Here is a 14672-nt window from a genome sequence, read left to right as displayed (position 1 = left end):
GTCGTAAAAATGCTCTTATTACCGAAGATATTGTATCTTTTCAGAGCTATCCCTGTATTGTTTGACCCAATATGGTTTAAAAAAATAGAACGTATAGTTTCATGGTTTCTGTGGGCAGGGAGAAGACCCAGACGAGCCTTTAAATTTATGACGTTACCAAGAGAAAGGGGGGGCTGGTCTGTGCCCAACTTTCAGATGTATTATTGGGCAATTACCCTGAGACATATCTCTGTGTTGCTGGATTGTCCAGATTTCGAGGATTCGGAGAAATCAACCTATAAGTTAGTTTATGGAGAAGAAGTTTCAGGGGTTTTATTTAGGTATATAGATTTTGCATATTTCAAACGTGTGAGGTTTAAAGGTTTACTAGCTGCCTTTAAAGTCTGGACATCTTTTCGGAAACTATTTAATATAGGAAGAATACACATTTACACTCCAGTTAATAGAAATACTCTCTTGCCTCAAATTTTTGCTGACGGGTTTTTTAGAGACTGGAGGGCCCAAGGAGTTAGTAAGCTAGGGGATTTAGTTTCGGACAATGGGGTAAGGACATTTGATTATTTAAAACGGAAATTTAATCTTGGCAATCAACATTTTTTAAAGTTTTTACAGATCCGGGACTTTCTCTCTCGGAAGACTGTTAGTTGGATTTCTTTCCCATTACTTGAGGCTATTAGAGGTGGGCATTCCACTATATCCTCAATTTATAAAATGATTAATGAAAGAAGGAAAGATGATTTATATAAACACTTTGGCCGATGGTATACCGGATTGCATGCCGGACAGGAGGTTTGCGAAGAGTCATTACGGCTTAGTTATATTTCCACCCTATCTGCAAATCTCCAGGTCCAATGTTTTAAAACCTGGCATAATTTGTATATAACTCCACAGCGTATACATCAATGGGGTGGGATCTCGGGAGTTAACTGTCCTAGATGCGGGGAGTTTGCGGTCGATATTATTCATATGTTTTCTTCTTGTCCTAATTTAATTCCTCTGTTAAACAAAGTTAAACAATGGTTAGAGATAATGTTTCATCATACGCTTCAACTATCATCTCAGGCAGTTATATTGGGGGTAGTCGATGCGAATATGACGCTCTCAGAGCAGAAGTTATGTTTTGTTTCTATGGCTACACTCAGACTATGTTTAGCAACTGTTTGGCTAGATCCTACACCTCCATCAGGACATGAGTGGTTTAGCAAATTTATAAATGTTGGGAAGTGGGAGCTTTTGGTTTACAGAAAGAGGGGCCCGTAGAAATGGGGAATTAATTTGGGCACCACTAATTAATTGGCTGGATCGTGCAAATTAATGATTTTTTAACTAAGTGTAGTATGATTCTAATGTATATATATTGCATATATTGTATATATTGTGCTCTGGAGCTATTAATCTGCCGGGATAATTGGTTTACTGTGTAATTCATTTTTCATGTTTATCTCCTAGCCACAGCAACCATGGGGGGGCTGGGTGGGTTTTTGTGGGGGGGTTCGGGGTGGAAAATTGTAAAATAAGAGTCATGATACTGATGATATAGATGATGCATGCCGTGGTTAGTTTCTTGTATTTCTTTCTCTTGTGACATTTCATTTTGATGGACGATTAGTGTCATGATACTCTTTAATAAAAATAAAAATAAAAAAAATAAAAGAATTGGGGTGAATTAATAATGATCGTTCATTATCACGACATGGTAGTATAACAGACACAGAGACACACCAGAAAAACATGAAAAACTTGAAGTGGGTGACCCCTGCTAAGGGAAGGATATGTTCTTACCCTTAGGTACGGACGATAGTTTCGTGCACCCTGGGTCTTGAGCAGGAGAACGCATCTAGGCTACGCCGAAAAATTGATGGAAACGTGTACAAGGCAGAACTGTTAAAAAATAACTTATGCAGGTGTTCGGTAGGATGTGGAATGTCCCGCTCAGCATCTGCTGTACTTACTTCGGCTGTCGCGGTGTGCATCAAGGTTACCTACGATTCCTTCTGCTAGCCCGAAGGTGAATGTGGCCGGTTTCAAACATAATTAAGTACACCAAGGAATCTCCCACCGTAAGCACGTCTCAGAGGTCACGTCAGCGGGACTGCGGTAAGCCAGACGTATTCACTGTGACTAAGGAGGCCATCTTAAAATGTGCAAAATATTGAATGTGGCAGGCAGCATATTCTTCTTGAAAGGGATATGAGGGCCACAGTGGCCAGACAGATGGTCCCAAAGACCTGGTGAGGTAGATATAAAACCTAAAATGGCAACATAAATCTACTTAAGGAATAAGTAGCAAGGTGCCATAGGTCTAACCATAAGGGCCATGTCGTATAACTCTCCCTAATAATGAGGGATGATCGGTTAGGATAATTAGGCGTCAGAGAAGAAGGAAAAATGAAAAATGAAAATAGGAAGCTGGAGGTGCTCTCCAAACGTCAGGTAGGGGGTTGCACCAAATAAAATCACAGATGGTCAACAAGTGTTCAAAAAGTGGGCAAGGAGAAAATGCCCTACTTGGATTGTACATAGTTTAAGGAAGGACACGTCAGATGGTTCTGTACTCCTAATGGATTTGAGAGAGGAGAAATGCGCAGGTATCTAGTGAGTTTAGGTTCCTAGTTTTCAACAAAGGTTTTAGCTCTGTCATTCCCGGATGCGAGGGAGTCCCATTATATTATTAGTGGCAAAGAAGAGCCGTGTAATGAGGCGGAGTTATATGCAGGTTATGAGGACGTAATAACTGTAGAAGGACATGCTCATGATGTCAAGACTAATCCAATAGTGTTATAGAAAAAACACTCCAAGATGAGAAGATGTCCTGTGATGGGCTGGTGATTACCAGGTGCACTCGGTATGTCATCATTAGGACCGTGGGTGTGTGTCATGAGATGAAACACCCATCGTTGTTTTCTCTTGAACAGTGATACGGCATTCCATCTATCACTGGCCACAAGAATTGTCCACATGATGGTGTCTGCTGTGTGGTCCAAATCTAAAATGTGAGATTACATTTTCGTGGTGGCCCTGGAGCAGCGGCTATTGCTCTGATGTTCAGTAATCCTGGTTTTGATCGTCCTAGTTGTCACCCCTACATAGCAAAGTGTGTAGGGGCAGTTAATAAGTTAGATACAGTTCTTTGTATTGCAATTTGTGCGGCTCCTTTGTTCCCATGGGTGGGTTTCCCCCAGATCAAGTGTCTGGGTTGCTCGTGTGATGGTACATACAGAACAAGCCCCACACGGGTAATGACCCGTTACCAGTGGCAGGCCCCACAATGGCCGTTGGGACTCCTTGGGAGGAGTAGGGCGTGTGTGCACAAGGAGATCTCTTCGATTGTTCATGCGCTTATACGCGTACCAGGGGTCAACATCTAAGGTGCCAGTTTTGAGAATAGGCCAGTGTTTCTTTATGATTTATTGAACTTGGTTGGAAGAGGGCGTAAAGGTCGTCACACAAGTGAGATTGTTGACAGGTTCCTTCATTCTTGTTTCCTAGAGGGATTCATGATGATTATTTCTGGCCCTTTTATACGCTTGGTTAATGATCCTGGAAGGGTAGTGGCATGTGGTCAGGCTAGTACTCAGCTCCCTAGCCTGACCGTCGTATTCGCTGAGGGTGTTGCAGTTCTGCCATAAGCTGAGAAATTGCCCCACCGGAAGGTTATCTCGTAGGGCTGTAGGGTGGTGGCTGTCATAGAGAAGGAGAATGTTCCGGTCTGTCGGTTTCTTGTAGTTTGTTATTGTCAGTTTCCTGGCTTCTCTTGTGATCCATAGGTCCAGGAACGGTACTGCATGATCCGACACAGTGCTGGTGAATTTATTAAATGGGTTGAGGGTACTAAGTCAAGTACAGAAATCTTCACACGTAGACATTTCTCCATGCCACAGGATAAGAATGTCATTGATGAATCTACGCCATACAATAATGTTTTTCCTATATGGGTTACTAACCACGAGAATGTGTTCTCCTTCAAAATTCGCCACATAGAGACAGGCTAAGCTCAGCGCAAATGTGCTCTTCTTGTGATTTATGTTTTTGTGCGCCACCACAGCCGTAGGACATTCTATCACTTTCTTTTTTCTTTTCCATTAGCATTGTTTACATATCTTACCCTCGACTACACAGACACCCTTATAACACATGATAAACCCCAAGGTTTCATCATGACGGAAAACTTAGGACTTAGTCTTGATGACGATATAGTGGCGGAAATATGGAAACACCCTCACTTTTGGGAGCTGATGGACCCACAGCTTCGAGCAGTCATACAGAGGACTGGAACTTGTTAGCTGCCCTAAAGAAACAACAGGTTAAAATTGCTTTACATGGGTCAATGATGACCGAGTACCCAAGGCCAACATTGCCCCAAATGGCCTCCTGGTGACCCTCACACCACATATCTTTTTAGACTACATCATCTTTAGACGTGAATGGTCTAAGATTGCACGGAAATGCATCCGCAACTGGCTGATGTTGATCATTAATACAGCCATGCGCCTCTCTGACCCACTGCTGATCAAGATACCTGTCGCAGTGAATGCACTAAGAGCAGGTATTAGCATATCAACATTTAAGACCCGTCTTGCAGAGATCAGTGCGGAGATGAATGAACACAAAGACTACCTCACACAGCAGAAAATTACCAAACTTCAGAAAGATGTCAAAAGATTTGACAGGGAAAAGATATATCCCTACACAAGAGAAGATATCCAGGCACCAAAGGGGAAAACATCATCTGACATTGGTTCCTCCACCTCAAATAGGAAGATCGGCCCTTTAGCAGCACTTAAAGTATTGACAGTTGGGGCAATCATAAGAATCAAAGAAGCAATTACCCACCTTTCCTTCTTGTTTACCCCATGGCCCCTTTCCAGAGCAACCAATATAGGGGCCCATACATTGCGGCCCCAAGGATGTGGCATCCCATGTACCTAATGCCACCCCAACAACATTTCCATAAGTACCAACCAATATTTCCTCAACTCCCTTTTATCAACAGAGGGTGGGGAAGAGGAAGAGGCAGAAGAAAAGGGCACAACAAGAGAGTACAATGGCAAGAACTGGAACCCTAGATGCGACTCACGAGCTACACGATGACGACAAAGAACTCGTAGTTAATTTATCCTCCCACACCCTAACCAGAGATAAATATAGAGTTTGAGAGAAAGGCCTAGGTTTTGTCCCTACTCCCAAGGAGGACCTTTTTCAACTTAATTCTGAATTCCAGCAGTTCTTTCGCAAAATTCGACTGCAGGCGTTTTTTAAAGATTAACCATGCAGAGACTCCGGAGATTCAGGCCTACGCAAACCCTCGAGGTTTACACAGACAGCACTGATGCCCAGTAAAGTGATAACCTTCAAGAAAGCAGTGCTCCAAGATGTGGGTAAAATAACCCCTCTGCATCCCTTTTACCAACCTATCCAATTGGGAAAGGAATACCATATGTACTATCACGGAGAACCCATCTATGATAGTAAAAACTGCAGACAAGGGTGGAGCCATTGTGCTCCAAGATGCCACAACCTACGATGAAGAGTGCCTATGCCAACTTTCCAACAGTCGATACTACTATCTGATTGTCACAGACCCGACAGAAAGGTTAACCATCAAGAACAAAAATGTGGTCAGTTCAGCAGAGACAGAAGGATGGATATCTCAAAGTGAGGCCAACTTCCTGGTCAATTTCAAAGCTAAAATCCCATATTTCTACACATTACCCATGATCCACAAGGGGACCCACCCGGGAGGCCTTATGAATTGGGCATCAACTCTCTTCTTGAGCACCTGAGCAAGTTCTGCGATTACTTCCTCAGACCTATTGTGCTGAAGACACCTACTTATCTGAAAGACACCACAGATGTACTCAATCTTCTACAGAACCTCACCCGAACGCCAACATCAGTCTTCTAATCACATTAAATGTTGAAGCACTATACACAACCATACCACAAGATGCCACTATTGAAGTGCTGGAAACGACCCTCACGGCAGAAGCACTCTGTGAATCAAGGACCCCAATCGGGTTTATTGTGGAATGTGCTTTTATAGCTCTCAAAGAAAACTTTTTCAAATGTAAGGATTCACTATACCACCAAATACAAGGCACTTCGATGGGCAGCACATATGCGCCAAGCTTAGGCTATGTCTATATGGTGGCTTTTGAAGGAGAACACATTCTCACGGATAGGAACCCATATAGGACCAACATCATTATATTGTGTAGGTTCATCATTGTGTGACATTCTTATCCTGTGGCATGGGGACATGTATATGTGTGAAGATGTATGCCATTGGATCAATACACTCAACCAATTTCTTAAATTCACCAGCACTGTGCCGGAACATTCTTGGACCTATGGATCTCAAGAGAAGCCAGGAAAGCTACAAGAAACCGACAGACCAGTACATTCTCCTTCTCTATGACAGCTACCACTCTAAAGCCCTACAAGATAACCTTCTGGTGGGGCAATTTCACCGCTTATGATGAAGCTGCAACACCCTCAAGGAATACGACACTCAGGCTAGGGAGCGGAGTACTAACGTGACTGCAAGCCACTATCCTTTCAGGATCATTAACCAAGTGTATAAAAGGGGGAGAAATAATAATTGTTAATCCCTGAATCCCTCCTGGAAACAAGAATGAAGGAACCTGTCGCCAATCTCACCTGTGTGATGACCTTCAAGCCCAATTCGAACAAAGTTCAAAAAATCATACACTTATTCTCAAAATAGGCACCTTAGACGTTATTGACCCCTTGTTCGTGTATAAACGCACAAACAATTTAAGAGATCTCCTTGTGCACACACACCCTACTCCCCCCAAGGAGTCCCAACGGACATTGAGGGGCCTACCACCAGTAACAGGTCATTACCCGTGTGGAGCTTGTTCTGTATGTGCCTTCACAGGAGAAACGAAGACACTTGATCTGGGGGAAACCCACCCATGGGAACAAAGGAGCCACACAAATTTCAATATAAAGAACTGTATCTACCTTATTAGCTGCCCCTGCACACTTGGCTATGTTGGGATGACCACTAGGATGATCAAAACCAGAATTACCGAACATCGGAGCAATATCCGCTGCAAAAGGGCAACCACATCTCACTTTTTAGATTTGAACCACACAGCAGACACTATCATGTAGACAATCCACTTGGCCAATGATAGATGGAATGCTGAATCACTGTTCAACAGAGAACAACTATGGGTGTTTGGTCTCATGACACACACCCACGTTCCTAATGATGACATACCCTGGACGAGGACACTAGGCAATCACCAGACAATCACAGGACATCATCTTCTCCTCTTGAAGTGTCTGTATTCTATAACACTCTTGGATTAGTCTTGACATCATGAGCATGTCCTTTTACACTCAGTACGTCCTCATAATCTGCTTATAGCTGTGCCTCATAGTAGGTTTCTGTTGCCCTTTTAGTTTAAGTCTACCACACCAGGTCTTTCGGAACCATCCGTCTGGCCACTGTGGCCTTCATATCCCTTTAAAGAACAATATGCAGCCCAACATATTCAGTATTTCGCACATTTTAAGATGGCCGCCATAGTCACTGTGAATCAGTGTGGCTTACAGCAACCCCGCTCACGTGATCTCTGAGATGTGCTCACGGTAATTTTGAGGGGCCGCGGCTATGGCTACAGCTGGAGATTCCGTGGTGTACTTAACTATATTTGCAACCGGCCATATTCACCTACGGGCTAGCAGAAGGATGGGTAGGTGACTATGATGCACACTGCGACAACCAAAGTAAGTACCGCAGATGCCGAGCGGGACATTCCACCTTCTACAGAAAGCCTGCATAAGTTATTTTAACAGTTCAACCTTGAACTCGCTTCCATATATTATTCAGCCCAGCCTAGACGCGGTCTTCTGCTCATGACCCAGGGTGCACAAAACTATAGTCCGTTGGGTAAGAACATATCCCTACCCTTACCAGGGGTCACCCACTTCATGTTTTTCATATTTTTCTTGTGTGTCTGTTATACAACTATGTTGTGATAATGAACCATCATGGAAGTCACCCACCTCAATTTTCGGGATGTGTGACACTATGCACCAGAGGAGCTGTTCATCGCATTCCTAGCATGTTGTGATTCTATACAAGATGTTTTTCATGTTACTATGTAATCCCTGTATGCAAACCAAGGGTGTATATATAATTCTCATTTTACTATACTTTCTTCTCTTCCTGGTGGGACATAGGAAATCTTAGTAGGTTTACCTTTTAGCAGGTACTTTTCTTGGCCTGTCTTCCCTACTATGAACATTTTGATAATCACTTGATACAGAAACTCATTCACCCAACCCTATTCAGGGTAGGGATATATATATTACTACTCATTTGGTCCTGATGAAACGCAATGGATCCCTCCTGGACCGCTGAGGCGTGAAACATGTCGACGTACATGACCTAAACATGGTGTTAGAATTATTTTTTCTTCATAATTAAGAAGTAAACAGTCGACACGTAGGTTATATCGTTATCAAGGGGACTCCGGATAAAAAATATTTTTGGTACTCCCTAGTTATTTTTAAACTCACAACTTCACTTATCCCACACACCTACAATCATCATCACTGCTATATTTATCAAAAGATCTCCGCTAAAGAGCCCTCTCGCTGGGCACGTGGGGTATTGCAGCGCCGACCCCACGAGGAGTTAAGCCAGTTGATGAAGCATGACATCCCAAAGTGTGTGTGAGGGCATTACTTCCTAATAAGGAAGACCCCCTCATTACCTTTACCTGGTGACACACAACTACAGGAACCGTTAGCCTATCGATATTGTTTAAAATCTGGAGCTCTGAGAACACCAAAATAAGAACATTAGGTTTAGAGTCTTGTCTCCAGGCATACTGTTGCAGAAGTCAAAATGATCTTTTTTTTTGTCTACATTCACCTCTGACCACAGTGACCAAACTAGCCGCCAGTACCTTGTATGTTATTAGAAGGCAGGTATTTGGAGGGGAAGTCGCCCACCTGCTGGTACATCGGCGGACTAAGATGGCACAGTCCCAAAAGAAAGGGCACAGTCACTCTCCAATGTAATCCAGTTAGCACTGATGACTGTTAATGTTGGCAATATAGGAACGGTTGTGCCCAACCCAGTCTGGAGAGATCCTGAGAGGCATAATCAAAGTACCCATTTCCGTTAAAAGAGGATACCCGTTTTAAGTTTCTCACCAGTTTTCGCATACCTCAGCATTCGACCATCTTAATAGAAAATCCCAGTATGCTTTCTTCCTCCTACCCTGGGTCCCACTCAAATCCAACCTGGATATCAACAAAACTTTAGACAACCACTCAGCATGCAGTGGAGATGAGCTTTCCACCCATTTTTTACATATTTCCCTCCTGGCCAAAAGAATAGCATAAAAAAGGAAGCATTTTGCTGAGCCAGTGACTTCGCTTGAAATCCCAAAGTTTATTACGGAGAGGCTGAATTGAATCTGAAGGCTCAAAATATCAGAAATAGTTTAACCCACTTTTACCCAAAAGTCAGCAATGGCCGGGCATTCCTTAAACATATGTAGATCAGATGCTTTCTCCAAGCCATATTTCTTGCATCTGGCCCTGCCATCATCTTTGACAACCGTTGGGGGGTTAGGTAAGCCCTGTGTGTCATGAACAGAAAAGCCAACATGATCTTGTCCTTACCTTCACCGAATTATAGAAGGCTTCAAACACACCAACACTTTTAGCACTGAGCTGAAGGTTTACAGATCCCTCCATCGTTAAGGAAATTCCCTGGTGTTGTACAGTGTCTTTGCTCATGATAACCACCACTCCTGAAAGAATTTCCTGAAATTTAAATTTGAGAAAATGTCATTGGACAACAAATTTCAATTTAGAGGTAGAGCTAGCCACAACAAATATATCCAAATGCTGTTTAGTTTGTTTGTATTTTCACTATGTATTCAATAAAAATTAACATGACAGTACAATAATATTCATTTTGGTCAGTGTACCCAACACAATGTTCTCAACTGGAACTTCAATTGCTAACCATTCGTACTCATACAGGTTTTATTTGAATCCTAAGCGCCGTGCTTCCAATTCAGATAACTGAGGCTTTTTTACCTCCACACCCCACCAGCATGATTTAGTTTAATTTTTAGATCATTAGGATCCCTTGGGTATCAATGTATGTTAAAAAGTCAAACCTGTAAGATAATAATGCACATAATATGTCCTTTATTACCACATTATTCCAGTGGCCCTGGTTATAACACTAGCAGTTCTTATTCTTTGTACTTCTGTCTGCTATGTCCTCGCTTTTATAACTTCTTTCTGGTTTGCTAATTTTAAGATTAAAGAGAGGGTTAACTGCCAAATGTTGAGTTATTTCGGACGTACCCATTTTAGCAGTGCCCCAGATCACCCTAGACACTCCCAGTGGGTTCTCGAGCAGGTGTATTTCAGCGACATGCTCTCAAACATACAGCAATACATTGGGAAAATCAGTTAACTCTGCAAATTGAGAAGTTGGAAATGTGTCCAAAGATCACATTACACAGTTGAAGAGTTATGTAACCAACATCATTTAATCATCACATTACCATTTTATCCAAAATGCAGACAATTTAGGTACAGTCCTCTTTACTCACAGTATTTCCAGCACCCATGGGCTCTTCCACTTTCACACTTTTAAGATCTTCTAATTAAGGATAATAAAGTTAGCCCATGTGTGTACGCTTTGCTTACAGGTACTCTCAGCCCCACAAATGTGTCACTTCTAAGAATAATCAAAAAAACAGACCTCGTTCCTCGACTGCAGTCCATGGATGTCGCAGGCGATGTACTTTTTCTAGATATCTAGTTCTAACTATTTCCAGTCAACAATTATGAACATGTACACAACTGTCAGCCACAGGTCTACAGCTTTGTATATAAATAAGCTTAAACAGCAATGTGAAGTGATCGTTGGACAGAAATGAGTGAAAAAGTGAGATAAAGATGCCCGCTTCAAGACAAATGTGCAATAAAATTAAGCTGCCTCAAGACTTTCGTGCTACCTCAATAAAGCACTCAACGAGGCTACCTCAGGAGTCAACCACTACCTCAAGAAGCCTTAGCTCTCTTGGACTGCCGAACGTTATGCTTAAGACTGCTCTACTATGTAACTATTATTGAAACACTGTTGTTAGCTCTCTGCTGTTAAAGTTAGAGAACGTAACAGAAATTACACAAAAAAAAATAGAATTACTTTAGGAGTCCAAGATGCGAGATTGTCGGTCATTCGGTGCCCCAAAACATACTGGGTTGAACTTCCACTTTAACTCCCATGAGGAGTAGCTTTTCAGGACTTCATGTTGTTACTTTACTTATTCTCCTCCAGTCTAATGACTAATGTAGACGGAGCTGAAAATTACTTAACAGAGCAAATGAATTAATGTTGGCTGTCCGCCTTATAATTAAGCACCAGTTTGTCCCAGAGAGAGAGAGAGACACGTTTCTTCCAACAGATGCGTAGAAGTACTGCAGACAAATAAAGTTTAGTATGCCTGAACTCAGAATCTAAAAGGTGCGTCTTTTAGTAAATGGGATTTTTACATTCTGTGTTTGAAAATACCACTTTTAGAAAGTATGTATTTTCTTGCTTAGCCATCCTGTGTGCCTCTGCTAGGATGTGTATTTACTGTCTGGCTTTGGAGTGACAGGGGCTTTAGATGTGCAGTGGCTCCAGAGAGTCTGGATGGGTCAGGGCTGGGATGAATATGCCTGGGCTGCATTTAGAGTAGTGGGTGGAGATTTCCTTGCACCTGAATGGGCCTGGTGTGCTGTAGACAATGCTGTCCCCGCCTCCTACTGGTAAGCTGGGCCAGAGAGAACCAAACTGGTTTGGACTAAGTACAGACACTCTCTGCCGGATAGGACAATGGAAATTGGAGTATAAATATTGGGGCCCAGACCCCAGAACTTTAGAACTCTTTTGAAACGAAGAAGACTGCCAAGAACAAGCACTGGATAAGCTGTGAGGAGAGACTACCACTTTGCTGTGTGCTTTGCTGTGTTGGACTGCAGTGGCTGCTTCTGTCTTGGGAGTGAAAGGACTGGACTGAACTTTCTGCAACTTCCTTTTTGGGAGTTTCTCCACGGGCTTGAGGTAGAGCTTGCCCCCTGTTCAAGAAGTGTCAGGTACTGCAAAGACTTCAAGTTCATATGCCATCAAGTCAAGTCAAAGATAGCTTTATTCGATTTCAATAAAAAAAATCATAAAAGCACTATAAAAATGATGCATACAATATAACACAATTATAGAAATCGAAATACATAACACTTTAAGTACATCGTATTAGGACTGTCTGATACAAAACAGAATTTAAATTAGGCCATAGAGGATCTACATCTAATTGCAAATTTTAAAAACTTGGATACAGCATATATGGACATTTCATCTTCCAATAAAAGCAACTTAAGTAAAGCAGGTCTACACTGTCTCAAACCCCAGGTCTTTAACAGAGGTATCAAATATCTCTTCCTCCCCCATGCATAAAATTTACAAAACAAAACACAATGGATTGTTGATTGCATGGAAAGATCATCACATGGGCATTTGGTTAAATTAAACGACCAATCGTTGGTATCTGGAAAGGTTAACAGCCTGAAAAAACTACCAGTTCTCAGCCGAGCTAATAACGTTCTATTGTAACTAGATTGCTCGGGAGATAGATAAAGCTGCAAACCAGGACCCTTTAAAAGTAAATGATGTTGGATAACGGATACCTTCCTCCCCTCCTCCAACCATCGTTGGTTCTCCAGAAAAGCAAAACAGCATTCTTTTAATTCCTTTCTGGAAATCAAGGATAGCGAGGAGGGGATATTGAAATATAGTGGGTGGCCCATATTAGTCATAAATTCCTTTACATAGGAAAGCCACTGGATATTTTTAGATCCCTCAGATTTAATACAATCCTCCAAAATAGCTCTATTAAAATCAGTTGCCGTAGAGGTCCATATCTTATGCCATAACAATAATGGACTTATCTTAATTAAATCAGATATGTAAACCAAATCTAGTTCCTTGTGGCAAACATATGTGGAGGTGGATTTGGGGACAGCTAACAGATAGCGCAAGAAAAAAATGTCCTTTGCTTGGATTTCCTGACAATCTGCAATCCCCCAAATACCAGCCCTGTACATGGCAGTTGACATACATTTTGCCTTGTAAATATCCATCAAGATACGAACAGGCCTACCCCCCAATTTATTGGCAAACTGCTTTACTGCGCCTATTGCACGAGCAAATGCAAGGTTCCTTGTGCTAACCGCTGTTGTCCAGGTACCTCTTTTGTTAAAAACAATCCCTAAATATGAAAAAGTACTTATTAGTCCTATCTTAGACTGCTCTAAAAAAGTATTACAAGAAATCTTGTTTCTTGATGAGCAGCACATGGTAAAAGTTTTCCCAATATTAATTTTTAAGACCCTAGATCCCATGTATACTGAGAAACTGGTTAACGCCTTTTGGAGGCCTACTTGGGTTCTTGCCATTATAACCGCATCATCTGCGTACAATAAAATGGGCACCGCCGTGCCGTCAATTTGAGGATAGTCTACATCTAGTTTTATTAAGAAGTCTGCCACACCATTTATATATAAGTTAAAAAGAAAAGGTGCCAAAATACAGCCCTGTCGAACACCTTTCATTATTGGGAATTTGTTTGTACATTCACCTTTTTTACCAAAACGTACCTTTGCCCCTGCCCCTCTATACAGCCCTTTAATAAAATTAAGAATGTTTGAGTCAATGCCGAGCCCTATTAAAGTGTCCCACATAACCTCATGACTCAAACAATCGAAAGCTGAACTTAGATCTACAAATGTCATAAATAGGTTTCCCTTTTTTGCCACCACGTATTTACCGCTTATTATAGCCAGATTAAGTCCTTGTTCAACAGTACCCAAACCTGACTTAAAGCCATACTGGAACTTAGAAAGAACACCACTATCCTTGGCCCATATTTGCAATCTATTTAAAATAATTCTACCTGCCACTTTCATCAAAGAGTCAAGTAGTGAAATGGGCCTATAACATTTGGGGTCATTTCGATCTCCCTTTTTAAAAATGGGCACTACTATCGCTTCCTGCCACGTAGATGGAAATCCTTTATTATTACAACTGTTTAACACGTTTGTCAGGAGCGGAGCCCATAAGGGAATATTATCCTTATATATGTCTATGGGAATTCCATCGGGTCCTGGGGCTTTGTTGTTAGAGCTTTCTAATAAGGCTAGTTCCACCTCTGCGGTGGAGAAAAAGATCCCCAAAGGGAACAAGACAGGAGGGATAGTCTCAATAACAGTCAACTGGTTATGACAAATACTTTCTAAACTGACCGAGTCATCTTTCTTATATAGCTCAGTGAAATGATTGACCCATACAGGCTCCTCTATAGCAACCTCTACCAGGTCAGATTTCCTTTCGACAAAGAAAGGAGCATTTACTGCTCTCCAGAAGGCAGTATCATCTCTCAGAGAGCACGCCTTTAATAGAGCACCCCACGCATTCTCCTTCAACTCTAATCTCCGTTTATGTAGGGTGATTTTATAGGCTGTTCTAGCAGATTTAATGTCTTGCTGATTTTTAGGTAATTTTTGTTAATGTCTGCTTTAAATAAGTATGCGCTTTACTGCACTCCGAGTTAAACCAACCC

General features: G+C 41.9%; 1 protein-coding gene across 4 annotated transcripts in view; it reads right to left on the bottom strand.

The window, feature by feature from the left end:
* Positions 1–14672, bottom strand: part of VPS26C (VPS26 endosomal protein sorting factor C) — a 250076-nt gene that overhangs the window by 212787 nt on the left and 22617 nt on the right. For all 4 annotated transcript variants that reach the window (XM_085621271.1, XM_085621269.1, XM_085621270.1 and 1 more), the window contains exon 2: positions 9673–9816. In XM_085621271.1, the coding sequence (XP_085477397.1) occupies positions 9673–9816 (144 nt within the window). The remainder of the gene's footprint in view (positions 1–9672; positions 9817–14672) is intronic.

Source organism: Triturus cristatus, chromosome 8 (genome assembly GCF_964204655.1).
Source record: "Triturus cristatus chromosome 8, aTriCri1.1, whole genome shotgun sequence".
NCBI classification, from domain to species: Eukaryota; Metazoa; Chordata; class Amphibia; order Caudata; family Salamandridae; genus Triturus; species Triturus cristatus.
This window is presented reverse-complemented; position numbering and strand designations above follow the sequence as displayed.